General features: G+C 37.4%; 1 protein-coding gene across 1 annotated transcript in view; it reads left to right on the top strand.

The window, feature by feature from the left end:
• Positions 1 to 16,195, top strand: part of LOC109002920 (phytochrome-associated serine/threonine-protein phosphatase) — a 29,490-nt gene that overhangs the window by 10,752 nt on the left and 2,543 nt on the right. Inside the window, exons 4-6 of the mRNA XM_018980847.2 lie at positions 5,940 to 5,997; positions 6,893 to 7,003; positions 7,137 to 7,187. Of these exons, the coding sequence (XP_018836392.1) occupies positions 5,940 to 5,997; positions 6,893 to 7,003; positions 7,137 to 7,187 (220 nt within the window). The remainder of the gene's footprint in view (positions 1 to 5,939; positions 5,998 to 6,892; positions 7,004 to 7,136; positions 7,188 to 16,195) is intronic.

Below are 16,195 nucleotides of genomic sequence, written 5' to 3' on the forward strand. Positions count from 1 at the left end.
TAAAGACTAAAACTACTCTTAGTTGGACTACCCGAATGCCTATTGAGTTCCTAAACATTCAATTAGCCCTTAACTTTTTCTAGATCACTTTAATCATTTTAGTCCATCATCTTCCATCACAATTCATACCTATGCACTCTAAGATCTTCAAACCTAATCTTGTCTAAGCAAACCCGTGACTATGCATGCTATTAGCACTTAGTCATTTGAGTTCACATGACCCTATCCTCAATGCATCCATCCATGTTCAAGCATATACTATATGTCACCCAAATTGCTCATGATCTCTCTTTGTAAAATCTCTCCCAATGTTTAAACCATCAAAATCGTGGTGCTAAGTCCTCAAATATGCATGATTTCATTAAAATAATCTTCCTATATGTAGGCTTGTCCAATTCCGCGTATAAACATGCATTTTAATGCCATAAAGGTGGATAAGATAAAGGAGTGTGTGGGTGTGTCTTGTGATGGATTTGAGGAACAATTTAGAGCTCTTTTAATTGCCATTGAGGCTGGTCAGCCTTCATTGGCCAGATCTGTATTAAAGAAGGAGAGAGAATTGAAGAGGTTGTCATGCTCGGTAAACTATGATGGGAAGGGAGGAAGCATAGTTAGAAATAAGGGAAAGGAAAGGGCTGTGATAGATTCCAGATGAAGCCAAAGATTGTTACTTGGAATGTAAGGGGTCTTAATGACCTTCGTAAGCGTCTTCGGGTGAAAAATTGGTTTAGAAAATGAGGGTGGATGTGATTTACCTTCAAGAAACAAAACTGAAATATGTGAATCAAGCCATTTTTTAGAGTTTTTGGAATTGTAGCAGTGTGGGTTGGGTTGGTGTCAAATGGGGTTTTGGGTGGTATTATTATAATGTGGAATAGGAGGGTGGTGGAGTTGAGGGATCATTTTGTGGGTGAATTCTTGGTGGCATGTCATTTTAAGAGTATTGAGGATGGTTTGAATGGGCGTTTGTTGGTGTGTATGGCCCTAATGTGGATAGGAGTTTATTATGGGATGAAATGTCGGGTGTATGTGGTTGGTGGAATTTACCTTGGTGTTTTGGTGGGGATTTTAATCTCACTCGTTTCCCTAGTGAGAGATTGGGGGAATCATATTTTTCACATGCAATGTCTACTTTTTCAGATTTAATTTTTGAATTAAATCTGATTGATTTACCTTTGGTGGGAGGAGACTATACTTGGACAAATGGTTGGACATATTGAAGGCTGGATAGGTTTCTGGTTTCGCCTTCTTGTGAGGCTCATTTTTCTGGTTTGAGTCAGAAATTTTTGCCGAGATTGTGTTTTGATCATTATCTTATCATGTTGGATTGTGGTGGATTTGAGGGTGGGATAAGGTACTTTAAATTTGGAAACATGTGGCTGAAGGATGAGGGAATTGTGGACAGGGTGAGGAGTTGGTGGAATTCTTATAATTTTTTAGGTACTCCTAGTTTTGTTCTGGCTGGAAAATTGAAATCTCTTAAGAAAGCTATAAAGAGATGGAATAAAGAGGAGTTTGGGAATTTGGACAGCAAGAGGAAGCTTCTCATGGAAGAGTTGAGAGGTTTGGTTTAGAAGGGGGTGCAAGGGGTTATTTCGGGGGAGCACATGAAAAGAAAAATAAGGGTGGCTTCTGAACTGGAAAATATAGTGTTAATGGAGGACATTTCGTTGAGGCAAAAATCTAGGGTGCTGCGGTTGAAGGAAGGAGATATGTGCACTAAATTCTTTCATCTCTCTTAGAAGAAATAATGTGATTGAGGTTCTTCGAGATGGGGACAGACTTATTACGGCTCAAGAAGATATTAAGGCTCACATAGTGAATTTTTATGAGCAGTTGTTTTCAAAAGATTTTTCTTGGTGATCAAAACTGGACTGACTTTGTTTCGATTCTATAGATCGGTGGAGCTGATTGGCTAGAGAGAGAGTTTGAAGAAGATGAAGTATTTAATGTGGTTAAGGGTATGGATAGGGATAAGGCTTTGGGTCTAGATGGGTCCTCTTAAGTGTTTCAAGCATGCTGGGACATTGTTAGAGAAGATATTATGAAGGTGTTCACTGAATTTCATTCATACATGAGGTTTGAGAAGAGTTTTAACGCGACTTTCATTGCACTTATTCCGAAAAAGGTAGGGGTTGTGGAGATGAGAGATTTTCGGCCTATTAGTTTGGTGACTGGAGTGTATAAAATCATTTCTAAGGTGCTGGCCAACCATTTGAGCAGGGTGATGGAGAGGATTATTTTAAAATCACAAAATGCCTTTGTGAGGGGAAGACAGATTTTAGACTCTGTTTTAATTGCTAATGAATGCTTGGAGAGTAGGATTAAAATGGAGAAAGCTAGTATTATAATCAAATTGGACATGGAAAAAGCTTATGACCATGTGTGCTGGGATTTCCTTGTTTATATGCTGAGGAGATATGGTTTTGGAGTTAATTTATTGAAATCTGAAGTCGCTCCTGTGGGTTCTGTTCAGAATATTTCTGATTTGGCAAATATTCTAGGGTGTAGAATTTCTTCACTCCCTTTTTGGTACCTCGGGCTTCCTTTGGGGGCTTCTTATAAATCTGTTAATATTTGGGATGGGGTGATTGAGAAAATTGAAAGGAGGTTAGCTAGTTGGAAGATGATCAACTTGTCTATAGGGGGAATATTAACTCTACTAAAAATTACTTGTCTAATTTTCCCACTTATTTCTTATCATTTTTTTTTGTTGCCGGCAAGGGTAGAAAGAAGAATTGAGAGTTTATTTCAGAATTTTTTATCGGGTGGTAAAGGAGAAGAAAAAAAGTTCCATTTGGTTAGTTGGAAGATGGTATGTCAACCGATTGATTGTGGTGGGTTGGGGATAAAAAACTTGAGATTGTTTAATAGAGCATTACTTGGGAAATGACTTTGGAGATACCACTTGGAAATAAATACCTTATGGAGAAATGTTATTGATGTAAAATATGGTAGTTTGTGGGGAGGTTGGTGCTTAAAAGATACAAGAGGTGCATATGGGGTGAGTTTGTGGAAGTTCATTTGGAAAGGATGGGGGGAATTTTCTAATCTTATTAGATTAAAGGTGGGAGATGGGAAGATGATACTTTTTTGGCATGACTTGTGGTGTGGGGAGTCTACACTTAAATTGGATTTTCCCTCTCTTTTCAGAATTGCAAGGGATCAAAATGCAGCTGTGGGATATTTTCTTTCTTTGGCATTGACAATAATATTCAGTGGAATGTTAACTTTTTTAGGGATGTTAATGACTAGGAAGTGGATGATGTTAAAGCTTTTCTGGAACGACTTTGCAGCTCAAAGTTGATGCTAGGTAGGGAGGACAACATGCTGTGGATTCCTGTAGGAAAACCTAAGTTCTCAGTTTCCTCTTTTTACAGCATATTAACCAGTCACGGGAGCTGTGAATTGCCCGAGAAAAACATCTGGAAAGTAAAAGTTCCTTCCAAGGTCGCTTTTTTCTATTGGGTGGTATCCCTGGGTAAAGTGTTGACAACTGAAAATCTTAGAAGGAGAGGTATTTACATTACTGATTGGTGTGTCATGTGCAAGAAGGATGGAGAATCTATTAATCATCTCTTTCTTCATTGTGAAGTGGCCAGGTTATTGTGGAATGAGGTTTTGAATCGATTTGGTCTTCTTTGGGTAATGCCCAAGGAAGTGGTGGATTTATTGGTAGGGTGGAAGGGTAGCAAGAATGCTATTGATATTTGAACCCCAAGTGGTGAAGGCCATGGTTTTGGGGTATCACTCCCTTCAAGGTCCAAGGTTCAACACCTTATGGGTGTAAACAATCATTTGGGGCCACCCCTCTTGGTGAAAAGCTAATGATTTAACCAGTTCCATATAGGGAAACTTCCGAGGGTGAGGTGCACGAGACCGGGGTTTACTCTACAGGAGTGGGTCCCAAGGGCCCTACTTTGTAGAGGTTCCCCGACATAAAAAAAGAAAAAGAAGAAGAATGTTTTTGATACTTGGGAAGATGATTCCTTCTTGTTTCATGTGGTGTCTATGGCTTGAAAGGAATGAGAGATGTTTCAAAGACAAAGAACGTTCATTAAGAGACCTTAGAGATTTTTCTTTAGTACTTTGAGTTTGTGGGCTAAAACATTTGTAATGGTTGATAATTTCCCGAATTTGTTTTAGATTTTGCTTTTGGTTTTAGAAAGTAGTAGGTATTTTCTTTGCATATGTCATGTGTACTTGGCGGCCTTGTTTGTTTTCACCACTTTTCACAACTCATCTCGTCTCATCTCATTATTACAATTTTATCAAATTCTCACACAAAATAAAATAAGCAATTCAATTTTTTCAAATCTCAAAACAAAAATAATATTAAAAAAATATATTTTAACAATATTTTATTTAACTTTCATCTCAACTCATCTCATCTGCGAAAACAAACGAGACTTAGTGGTTTGGATCTTGATCTTCTTGCTTCGGGGGTGAATGTTGTATGGGGCTCAGAGATTTTGATTTTACCACAAAATTTAAGAGAATTTCGTGGCCTAGGAGGGGGTCGTGCTTAGGTCTCATGTCATGGTAGGTAGGTTCTTATATGGGGTCTATAAATAGAGTTTGGAGGGTGTTGTAGTCCCAGTGTTGTTGGTTTACTGGAGTGCTTGAATGTGATTTGGAGTCATAGTTGACTAGAAGTTCTAGTTTCCTTAGGAGTTGTGGTTGGAGTAGGAATAGGTGACTTGTAGTTGGAGTAGAAATAGACTTGTGCTTATGACTAGAAGTGTAGTACTAGTAGGTTTCAGGTATAACCTATGTAGGCTCACTTTCATGGGCTATCTATGGGCTTGGCAAGGATAATACTTGGGCTTACTCATCCTTACATGGGCCTAATGGGCTTTGGCCTAGCGGGCTTGTGGGTTTCTAAATCTTCATAAAATTAATCCTCCATAATCGTAGGGTCTAATCCTAGCTGCCCAATAATTAACCTCAAGGAATGAATGCGGATTTAACCCTAATTCATGCTCTAAAAATAGAAACCCTAATTATATTGTAAACCCTAACTTCCCTAAATTAGAAACCTCAAAAGTTTGGGGTGTTTCACTATTATATATCCACGTGTCTCCTCTGCTTGCAAATGAAGGATTACAATTTTTAGGATGTCTTAACCACTGACATTGTTGGTGATTGTACTGTGATTGATTGTTTAGGTTATCAAAAAACTTGCTTGGCACTAGGGAGTAATGTATAAGGGATCAATGTATGCATCAGTTGTCATCAAGAGAGATGGGAAGTACCGATGCAAATTTTTATTTTTATTTTTTATAAGTAAAAATATTATATATATCAAAATAAAAAACCAAGTACACTGAATATATACAAGAAAACACCTTGCCCAAAATGACCCAAAAAACCCCTAATGACCCAAAAAGCCCGTGAAAAAACAACTCAAAATACACCAAACCCGACCCCAACCCCTTGTTTCCTGTAGAACTAAAACTCTACCCCAACACCCAACCCCTTGATTCCCCTGTCTTCACAATGCCCTCCCTTTAGACTTCCCTCTAGTTGAGATAGATGCACAAAAATTAGGATACAATGGTTGTTATTGCCATGTTTTTCTTCTTTTGGTGCTTAGTTTTTGTATATTTTTTAGCAAGTATTATCTTAAAACATTTTTGCCACATTATGACCTAGTTGGGCCTAAATATCAGAATTATATTTTCCATCATTCTTTTGTCATAGAAGACATGGAACCATATGAGCATCTGCCTATATAATTGGACCTCTTTGGGGTTTGAATCTCCCATTTATTCTTATACGGGCTCCTTGAGGCTCACATAGTGAAGATTATGGATGTTGGTGCAATTTCTTTCATGATCTATCTGTTTGTTTGTGCACTCGCTAGTTATTGGGTGTATATGTCATTCCCCAAGAGGCTTGTTTGGCCTTGTTATTTATGGTGCTTTTGTTCATCACAGATACCCAGCAAATATTACCCTTTTACGTGGAAACCATGAAAGCAGGCAACTAACCCAGGTGTGCTTTTTAATTCTTATTTCAAGATCTTTCCCACCTCATTGATGCCTTTACTACTCTTGTTACATGTAGCACTAACCAAATTGATACATGAGGTTTTATTCCGATAAGCAATTTTCTTTTTCCTGTTTCATTTTTGGCATCAAGATTGGTTTGGTTTTCAGGGTAGTTTTTTTTATTTCTAATAATGTTGATATATTGAATGGAAAAATTGTATTTATTATCTACACATTGTAGCTTGTATCATATTTGTGGTGAAATCACAAAAAAAAAAGTGAAATCGTTGTGATTATGAGCTTTACTAACACTAGATGGATGCTTATTGACAAAATTCTTTTGTTCACGAAAGTGGTTCAACTTTGTTTGACTTATTGGTTTTCTTTGCTATGTTAAAAATGATCTTGATATGCATGTCAAGATCAATTTGGTTAGTGCGCTAACCAAATTGATACATAAGGTTTTAATCCGATAAGCAATTTTCTTTTTCCTGTTTCATTTTTGGCATCGAGATTGGTTTGGTTTTCAGGGTAGTTTTTTATTTCTAATAATGTTGATATATTGAATGGGAAATTTGTATTTATTATCTACACATTGTAGCTTGTATCATATCCGTGGTGAATCACAAAAAACAATGTGAAATCGTTGTGATTACGAGCTTTACTGACTAGATGGGTGCTTATTGACAGAATTCTTTTGTTCACGAAAGTGGTTCAACTTTGTTAGTTTTCTTTGCTATGTTAAAAATGATCTTGATATGCATGTCAAGATCTTATGCTTGTAGCAAGGGCATTTTGCATTTGCCAGAGTAAGATCTTTTGTCTGATATATTTAATTTAAAGAAAGAAAAAACATTTTTGATCTAATACATTATTGTAAAATTCCCAAATTTGCCTAGGTATATGGTTTTTACGATGAGTGCCAGAGGAAGTATGGAAATGCTAATGCATGGCGGTACTGTACAGATGTTTTTGACTATTTGACACTCTCAGCAATTATTGACGGAACTGTAAATCTCTCTCTCTCTCTCTCTCTCTCTCGGCCTATCTATAGATATAGGTATAAACTTATACGTTCTTTGTATTATTCATTATAACTGCACACTTTTGGAATTTTAAATATAATTTGATGTGCTGTCCCAGGTGCTTTGTGTCCATGGTGGTCTTTCTCCTGACATTCGAACAATTGATCAGGTTTTGTTTTCCCCTCTCTTCAGCAATTGGTCGTATATGCATTTTTTAGATTTTTACTGGCAATTACTATGCAATGCATGGATGAAATTTTGCTGCAGAGAACAGTATATTTCAATCCAATAGAAACTATAAAGCTATTTTCTTTTGTTGATTTTTAAATCAGTTGCAATCTTTTTTGTACATGTGAACACATGAATTTATGTTTTCTTGTTATCTGTATAGAAATGATGGGTGGCCTAACACAACACAAACTTTTCTCCATCTCCCCAGTGAGCTATAACATCAAGTGATTTTATGTAAAAGTTTATTTTCTTAGTAAGGATATGTAATCACAAACATATGGCATGTGTTAAAAAAACTGTCCAATTGCAATGGTTAGGAGAAAAACTGTGTAACTTTTGTTTTTCTTTTTTGATTGGTGTAACAACCCGGTCCAATCATTCTAAGGTCGGAATATTGATAATTTTTATTGAGTCTAAATTATATTTAATGGGCCATATTGAATGAGCACATGAGCGATAAATTATTGAGGTTGATTATGAGTTTAATTAGGCTCAATAACTAGGTTAAATCTCAATTATTATTTATTGAACGAGTTAGACTCTTTTTAGAATTTAAAGATCGGCCATTATAATTTTTTTTCAATTTAAAATCACCACTGATTGATTTCCCTACACAGTCTCAATCACTGCCCATTCTACATTAAATGAATTATTAGATTAGGTTTTTAAATTCAAACTCTCTTCTTGAATGATTACGACAGAGTCCAACTCGAACTCGTTGGCACCCGCTCCCAATCTCTCTATAAATATCTCCCTTCCATTTGTTATTTGGAAAAACCATAAACCTTCATAAGCGCAGCGACCGAACCCAAGATACCCAGTCTAGCACCATGCGTGTCCCACATTCACCATGCTAATAGCCGACTGCATCATACCTCGCACAACATCTCTCACGTTTTCTCTCTCCTTCTAGTTCATGTGATCAATTTCATGCCGGAAATATTAGATTAACGTTGTGAGGTAAGTATTTTGATCATAAATTAGGATTAGCATACGCTAGCTAGTTATATGTATTATTATTAAAGTCAGTTCTTTGGAAGCCAGTATTTATGTACAACGCATGTCATGATATCTGCAAGCACGTCATTCATCATAATTCATGATCATGTTTCATTCAAAATATTATAGTTATGTATGTATTTTGCATTTCATGCATCTCTCGTTGCAGAAGACTCGTAAGCTTTCTTATGATCAAGAATAAGATAAGATTAAAATAGTTAATAAGATGACAATTTTGATGCGTGGTACTAATGCAATTTATGGGTGGATGTGCAAGCCACGGAGCTAAGTGTGGTCCACCATAGTATGCTAGAATATTATTAGCCCTTTGTGGCTACGGGATGTAGAGCCGGTGCACAACCTTGCACACATGGTTAAGTGTGTGGGTCAGTATGATAAGGAAGATAAGTTAGATAAGCCAAGATAAGTCATGCATGTCATAGTATACGTATGAACAATCATGATTTTAAGTTTTCAACATGAAATATTTTATAAAAAAACTTATGTTAACTATGATTACGTTATGATAGGTTTCTTACTGAGCCGTGGACTCATTTTAGTTATTTTATGTTTTTAAAGTACCCCAGGTTAGAATATTTATGAAGGTAGAGCTGCAGGACGAAACTTAGTCTAGGGAGGCGTGACAATGGTCTAGATCATGTACAGAGATTTTAAATTATAATTTTTATGGCATGGATTTTGAAAAGTCTTAATAAATGCTTCAGCACACTCTCTTATGATCACAATATTTTAATAAAGAATGATTTTATTTATAAAATATTTGTACCTAGTGCTACCTTCAAAATAAAAGAAAATATTTTAAAGTCAAGATCAATAGTAGCACTCTGGCTCATGAGAATTTTTTAAAGTGACTTTATTATTAACCGTGGGGAGCAGGGTGTTACACATGGTCTTTAGGGTACTAGAATAAGTCTTGCTTTCTAAGTCATACATACTTGCTAATTATCATGGGACCTTTACATTCCTTCACTCTAAGAAGCGTGTATCTAGTGATTCATATTATCATTGAAGTGGAGTGGTTTGGTTGGAGTACATACGGTATCCCTGGTGTAGGTTATTGTTTTTTTGTTGCTGTCTTCCACAGAAAAATTGTTTAAAGAAGAGAGTTCACTTATGAAGTCCTTTAGACCAAGAAATCGAGCATATATTGCATAGCATTGCTTGAACAAAGGTATCTGGCCGCAACAGATTATGTAGAAGTTTGATAGATGGCTCAAGAAGAATTGACAACCTTTGGAGGGGAACTATGTAAGGTGGAATCTGTTTTTAATTCATTCAATTGCTATGTTCCTGAAGCTGCAAATAGTGAAAGGTTGGGTTACCGTGTGTGGTTCAAGAGGCTTTGTCAGAGGCTAGGGTGGAAGCCCATTGATGAGGATTGCTCAACGGTCATATGCAAAAGTATTGCTAGGGTATGGGCAGCGATCGACTCTCGAGAATCTACAAACGAACAATGTGGGTATTTCCTACATGAGTGGACTTGCCCGATCTGATTGAACACTAGCTGAATTAAAAACATACAAAGAGATCCTTAACGTCGAGAAGGTCAATCTGAGGTTGTACCCGAGATTCATGTTGTGAAGTCAGAGATGCTATAGGAGATATGTAGAATTCTATTATCCGCGAAAAAGCCACTGTAGCAAATGAAGGAGGAGTTCGTTGGCTAATTAGATGGGTTGGATCTCAGTCGAGTGTTCCTTAGGTCAAATTTGACAGGCCTGGCGGTTTTAAAACCGAAAGGAGTACGGCGAAATAATGACTCAAGGTGAGAGACCTTATGGAACATACCCACTCAGGAAGAGAATTTAATAACAAGCCAAGGGCCCAATGGTCTTTAATGGTTGTCACGCTCTATCATAGCCCAACCCACACCCAAAGCAAATTAAAGTGCGGGTTGAGGTTGAACTCTCGACGGATCATAACCCAAATTTGGGCCAAGAGAAGAATAAGGGTGTAGCATCTTCTTTAGTTGGAGATGACATCGGAGGATCAAGAGACATTTCAACTCTCAAATTCTCTTTTGTAGCGTACAGACGGAAAAGCCTTATGCCATTGACTCAAGACGACAATGGCCAACGTTAGAGAGATTTGAAGACTTTGATAATGGGTTATGCATCTGAGTTTCCGATGATGCCACAAGTCCATAAAAAAAAAAGCCCATCTCAACGTATGCCCTACTATCTAAATCCAAAAAATGAAGGAAATAGATAAAGAGCTATTTGAAGCATGGAGCAAGAGTAAACCACTCACTGCATGGGAGATTCATCAGTGCTACATAGTTGAGTGTAAATTGAGATGCCAAAAGGAGCTGGGAGAATGTTGAGAGCAAAGTTGCAAACTTATAGGATCGGAGTTTTTCTCGTGGGGGCTTCCTATAGTTGCCAGTATCAATGGCAAGGGAAAAAACAACCAAATGGAAACAACAACTAACTATGGTGGCTTGGGAGCACTTTGTTGCTAATGAGGATCATGATTGGTTGGAGGCGCAACGTTGTTATAAGCAGGCCTAGGCAGAGCTTGCGCTGGGTTTTGCGGTTGCGATGTCGATGCTCATGAAGGGAAGACAATCGGGGTGTCCAGTGGGAATCCCTTGCTTTTCAGTGGAGGTGGAGTTTCAGATATGGAGGTAGGATGCACTTCCAGACAGAAAGAGGCATGATGCACAATTTGACCATCATCCTCATCCGAGTTGATTCTATGCTTGGGGTGCGCGCAGGGGGGGGGATAAATCAAAGTATTGCTTACCATTAAATTATAACATTCTTATGCTCTATCATAATCATCAAGCTGGGTTATATAGAGGGTTAAGGAATTTCATAATTTGGTAGGGGTGTCTTGCGATGGTTTTGGGGATGAATTGTGGCATTATTTAAGACATTGAAGCAGCCTGACTTCAATGTCTTAAATAAGGTACTGTGGGACCATGTGGAAATTTCAGGTTTTCAGTTAGTTTTTCTTTTATAAGGTGCTGACTTGTCAGCCTGGTTGTGCTTTCTCTTGGAAAAGCATCTGGAGAGTGAAGGTACCTACTAAGGTGACGTTTTTCAGTTGAGTGGTTGCTATAGGGAAAGTATTGACCACAGATAACCTTAGAAGTTTGTGTATTGTTGATTGGTGTGTTATGTCCTAGATGGATGGTGAATCTGTAAATCATCTCTTTCTTCATTTTGAGGTGGCAAAGTCTTTGTGGAATGAGGTTCTTGGTCACACAGGTTTATATTGGGTGATGCGGCGATGCCAAAGGAAGTTGTGGATTTTCTTGCATGTTGGAGAGGTTTTGAGGGAAGGAAATGTGTAGCTGCCAAATGGAAAATGATTCCTTTGTGTTTAATGTGGTGTCTTTGGCTAGAAATGAATGAGAGATGTTTTGAAGACAAGGAGCATTCTTTTGGAGAACTTCTGAATTTTTTCTTTTCTACTTTGTTTGTGTTTGTGGGCTGGCTAAGATTTTTGTTAGGAGTTGATGTAGGATAGAGGTGAGAAGAAGAGATAGAAGCAGAGTAATAGGAAATAGAGAAGAAAAGGAAAAAACAACAGAACCGGCTCCTGATACCAAGATGATGTAGGATAGAGGTGAGAAGAAGAGATAGAAGCAGAGTAATAGGAAATAGAGAAGAAAAGGAACCAGAAGAGAAGAGAGGAAGAAGAAGAAAGTAAAGAGGGGCTGGAAGGAGGCGGCTGTGGCGCTCAACTCTGCATTCAAAAAAAACTACTGTTCCAATATTCCTTACAAGTCTTTAAGTAGTAGGGCAATACAAACCCTAAATGAAATAAATAACACATTAATAAAATAACAAAAATAGAAGATGTCTTTAAATAGTAGGGTAATACAAACCCTAAATAAAATAGACAAGACATTAATAAAATAAATAAATCATAATAGGAGATGTCCTCATCAGGAATGATGATAATGTATTGAATCTGTATTAGTCTTTTTCCTGCTTACTAGAGTGTCGTAGGTATTTCTTTTATATATTTCTTGTGTACTTGGGCTGTGCCTATTCATGGTAATAAAATCTCTTATTAATTATAAAAAAAGGGTTAAAACACTTAGAATATTCTAGAAACTATGACTCTAACAAGGGCCGGTGTAATAAAGGCAGAGGAAAGAGCTGGAGTGATATTTCTAGATGATAAAGCCTAAAATTTTAATGTAGGATGTAAGGGGATTGAGTCAAGGTGATAAACAAGTGAGGGTTAGAAGTTTATTGAAGAAAAGGAACTCTGGCTTTCAAGGGCAGATATTCGTAGTTTGTGTCGTTGTTCACACGCAGATTGGTGCTATTTTGAGGGGTGTGTTATTAATGTGGCATAGTAGGGTGGCTGAAAAAGTGGAGGAATGTAAGGGGGAGTACACTGTAGCTTGCAAGTTCAAGAAGATTGACACTATAGATGCTGATAGAACCATGTTTCAAAATGACTTGGTTGGATTGTTAAGTTGGTAGAGTGTTTCTTTGTTGCATAGGGGTGATTTTAACATCATTCGCCTTCTGAGTGATTGAGTGAGACTTGCATGTCTCTAGCTTTGACAGACTTCTCTGAATTCATTTTTGAGCAAGGTCTTATGGATATTTCCTTGGTGGAAATTTCATGTGGTCTTATAACTGAGATCCCCCAAATGCCAAAAAAAAAAAAAAAGGTTACCTCGGTTATTAAGAGATCTCTTCACCATGGTACTTGATTGCAGGGATGTGGTTAGAAGTTGAGGGCATTTCATGTTTGAAAACATGTGGCTAAAAGCTAAAAGATTTGTGGACAAGGTTAAACAATGGTGATTGCTTTTATGCCACCCCTTGTTTTGTCTTGGCAAGCAAGGTGAAGGCTTGAAAAAATATTTGAAGGAATATAGAGGAGCTAGGCCATGTGGATCGAAAAAACTTCTTTCGGAGGAGTTACATGGTATTGATGCCTTAGCAGAAGAAATTCCTTTTCTAAGACGAAAGAGTTGATATAGAAGGATGGACTACCCTTCTAGAAGAGAGAAGCTGGAGATGGAAGGCAAGGGAATTTGGTTGTGTGATGGTGCTACGAGTACTAGTTTCTTCCACTAGAGTAGCCAATCTGAATCGCAAATATAATACCATTAGTTTAATTATGGTAGAAGAGACATTTTATTTAGATCCCACAAAAGTCAAAGTGAAGATTGGACAATCCTACAATAATCTATGTTGTAAACAATTAAGTTGACGGTCCAAAGTGGATGGGCTAACATTTGATTCTACTGGCAAAGAGGAGGCCAATTCGATGGAAAGAGAGTTTGGGGAGGATGAGGTCCTAGAAGTATTGAAACACTTGAATGGCGACAAAGCTCTGAGACCCAATAGGTAATGAGAACCAATAGGTATTTATTGGCATTCTTTTAAACATGTTGGGAGGTTGTGGAAGTAGACTTGATGAATGTCTTTCAACCGTTCCATAGGTTGGGGAAGTTTGAAAAAGTCTCAATGCCACATTTATGCCTCTTTTCCCTTATAAAGTAAGGTCTTTGGATATCAAGCGTTTTCATCTTGTCAACTTAGTTGGAGGTGTATACAAGACCATTACCGAAGTGCTTGCTAATTGGATGAAAATGGAATTGGAAAAGTCATTTCAAGAACTCAAAATACTTTCGTCAACAAGACACAAATCTTATACCAAGTTCTTATCGCCAACAATTGTGTCAATGGTAGACTAAGATCAAGATTGGAGTACTTTGTAAGCTGAACCTGAAGAAGGCCTATGATAATGTTAACTGGGGCTTTTTTGTTGTATTTGCCATGGAGATATGGCTTTAGCGATAAATGGTTTTTTTTTATAAGTAATAAGATATTTTATTTATCAAAGAGTAGGCATAGCCTAGCTACACTGGAAGTATACATGTGAATACACCTATTTAGGAACTAAAAACAGTTACAAGGAAGTCTTGGAAGCTGAGACCATGCATATCTAAAGCAATGGCCCACATAAATAAAGTCTTCCACATAAAATTCCTAAACTCTTCTAAGGAACGTTCATGATCCTCAAAAAGCCTATCTCTGCTATCTTTAGCGATAAATGGTGTGGATAGATTGCGTACTATATGTCTTTAGTGTGTTACTTATTAAGAAAAAAAAAAAAAAAATTACATGTCTTTAGTGTGGTTTTCCATTCCAATCAATGGTTCCCCAATTAGCTTCTTCTGCAGCTCTTGAGGCCCGAGGCAGGGAGATCCATTGTGCCTTATTGTTTGTTGTTTCATGGAGGCGGCATTGAGCAGAATGTTGACTCTGGCTGTGGAGAGAAAACTCTTGTCGGGCTTTTTGACCAGCTACTTATGTTTTGAAGAGCTGCTTGTATTGCATCTACTTTTTTCTGATGACATTGATTTTTTGCAAGGATAATGTGGATCATTTTTGTCACTTACACTGCATATTATTATGTTTTGAAGCTACATCGAATCTGAAGTTTAACTTGGCCAAATCACAACTAGTTGGGCCATTGAAGATATCAATGAATTGGCTAGTATTTTGGAATGTTGGGTGGCAGGTTTACCACTATGGGGTTGGTGTATGGAAAAATATATGGAAGGGACGGAGGATCTACTCTAGGTTAAATAGAATTGAGGTGGGTGACAGGTCTAGGATCAAATTTTGACTTGACATTTGGTATAGGGGCAGGCCATTGAAGGTGTTCCCTGAGCTGTTCAAAATTTTTTTATGACAACGACGCATTGATAGCAAACTCTTGGAAATGCATTAATGATACTAGTTGCAAACGATTGGGAATCGTAGTAATTTTTATCATTATTGAGTCTGTTAATTTGATTAGAATGGGAGGTGTTAACAATGATATGATAAAGTGGATTCCATAAAAAGAGGAGATTTAATGTCAGCATGTCATATGATGCGTTAAGGCCTATAAATACTACTTTTCCTTGTAAAGGAGTTTGGAGAGACAAAGCCCCATTGCGGATGGCGTTCTTTCTATGGAGAGCAGCATTGGGGAGGATCCTTACTATGGATGATTTGAGGAGGAGGATATTAGTAATGGATTGGTGTTGCATGTGCAAGATAAGCGGAGAAATAATTGCTCACTAATTTTTGCACTGCAAAATAGCTAGAAGAATTTGGGTCTGGATGTTCAATATTTTCGGTGTTGCTTGGGTGATACCCCAAAGAGTCGTGGAGTTATTGGCTGTTTGGAGAAGTCAGGATGTAAGTCACTACAGTGTGGAAGCAAGGCTAGCCCCTTCACGTCTGATGTGGTGCTTGTGGATGGAATGAAATGCATGAAATTTTGAAGATTGTGAGAAGACAGTGGATGGGCTTTGTTCCTTGGTTCTAAAAATGCACTTTGTATGGATGTTGGCTCGGAGTAGATGTGGTTCTCCTAGTTATTGTTTCCTCCTTTCTATCATATACACACTGTACTTTAGTTGCGCCTCTTATGCTATTAATGAAATTTGAAATATTTATAAATAATAAAAAATGTGTAACTGCTATTCCTTTTCAGTGTTTGGAAGAACGTGGAGAGTATAAAGGAAGTGAGGATTTGGCACTTTCTTCTTCGGCCATTAAAGTTCTCTCACCAAGATGGATTAAAATTTAGAGAGTTAGGTGTAATGGAGAAGGGATCCTAGAATTTTAAAAGTCTCTCCATTCAGTCTCATTCTTCACTGCCCTTCTCTTTAATTCATTTTCTCACCTAAGATGTGAACAAAAGTATTGCTAGATTTAATGTTGTTTTAATTGGATGATTTAAACCACAGACAAGCATAAAGCCTGCATATATTTTATGAACCATCTATTTCAAGAGAAAATGTAATTGTGGCACAGTTTTCTATATCACCATGTGATGTAAGTTCAAACCCTGTATTTTTCTACTTTTGTGTGTAATAAATATGGGCATTGGATAATTATGCACTTTTCATTACTATGTTTCTTCATTGATGGTTATTCTTTGTACTGA

This window comes from Juglans regia, chromosome 15 (assembly GCF_001411555.2).
Source record: "Juglans regia cultivar Chandler chromosome 15, Walnut 2.0, whole genome shotgun sequence".
Lineage (NCBI taxonomy): Eukaryota > Viridiplantae > Streptophyta > Magnoliopsida > Fagales > Juglandaceae > Juglans > Juglans regia.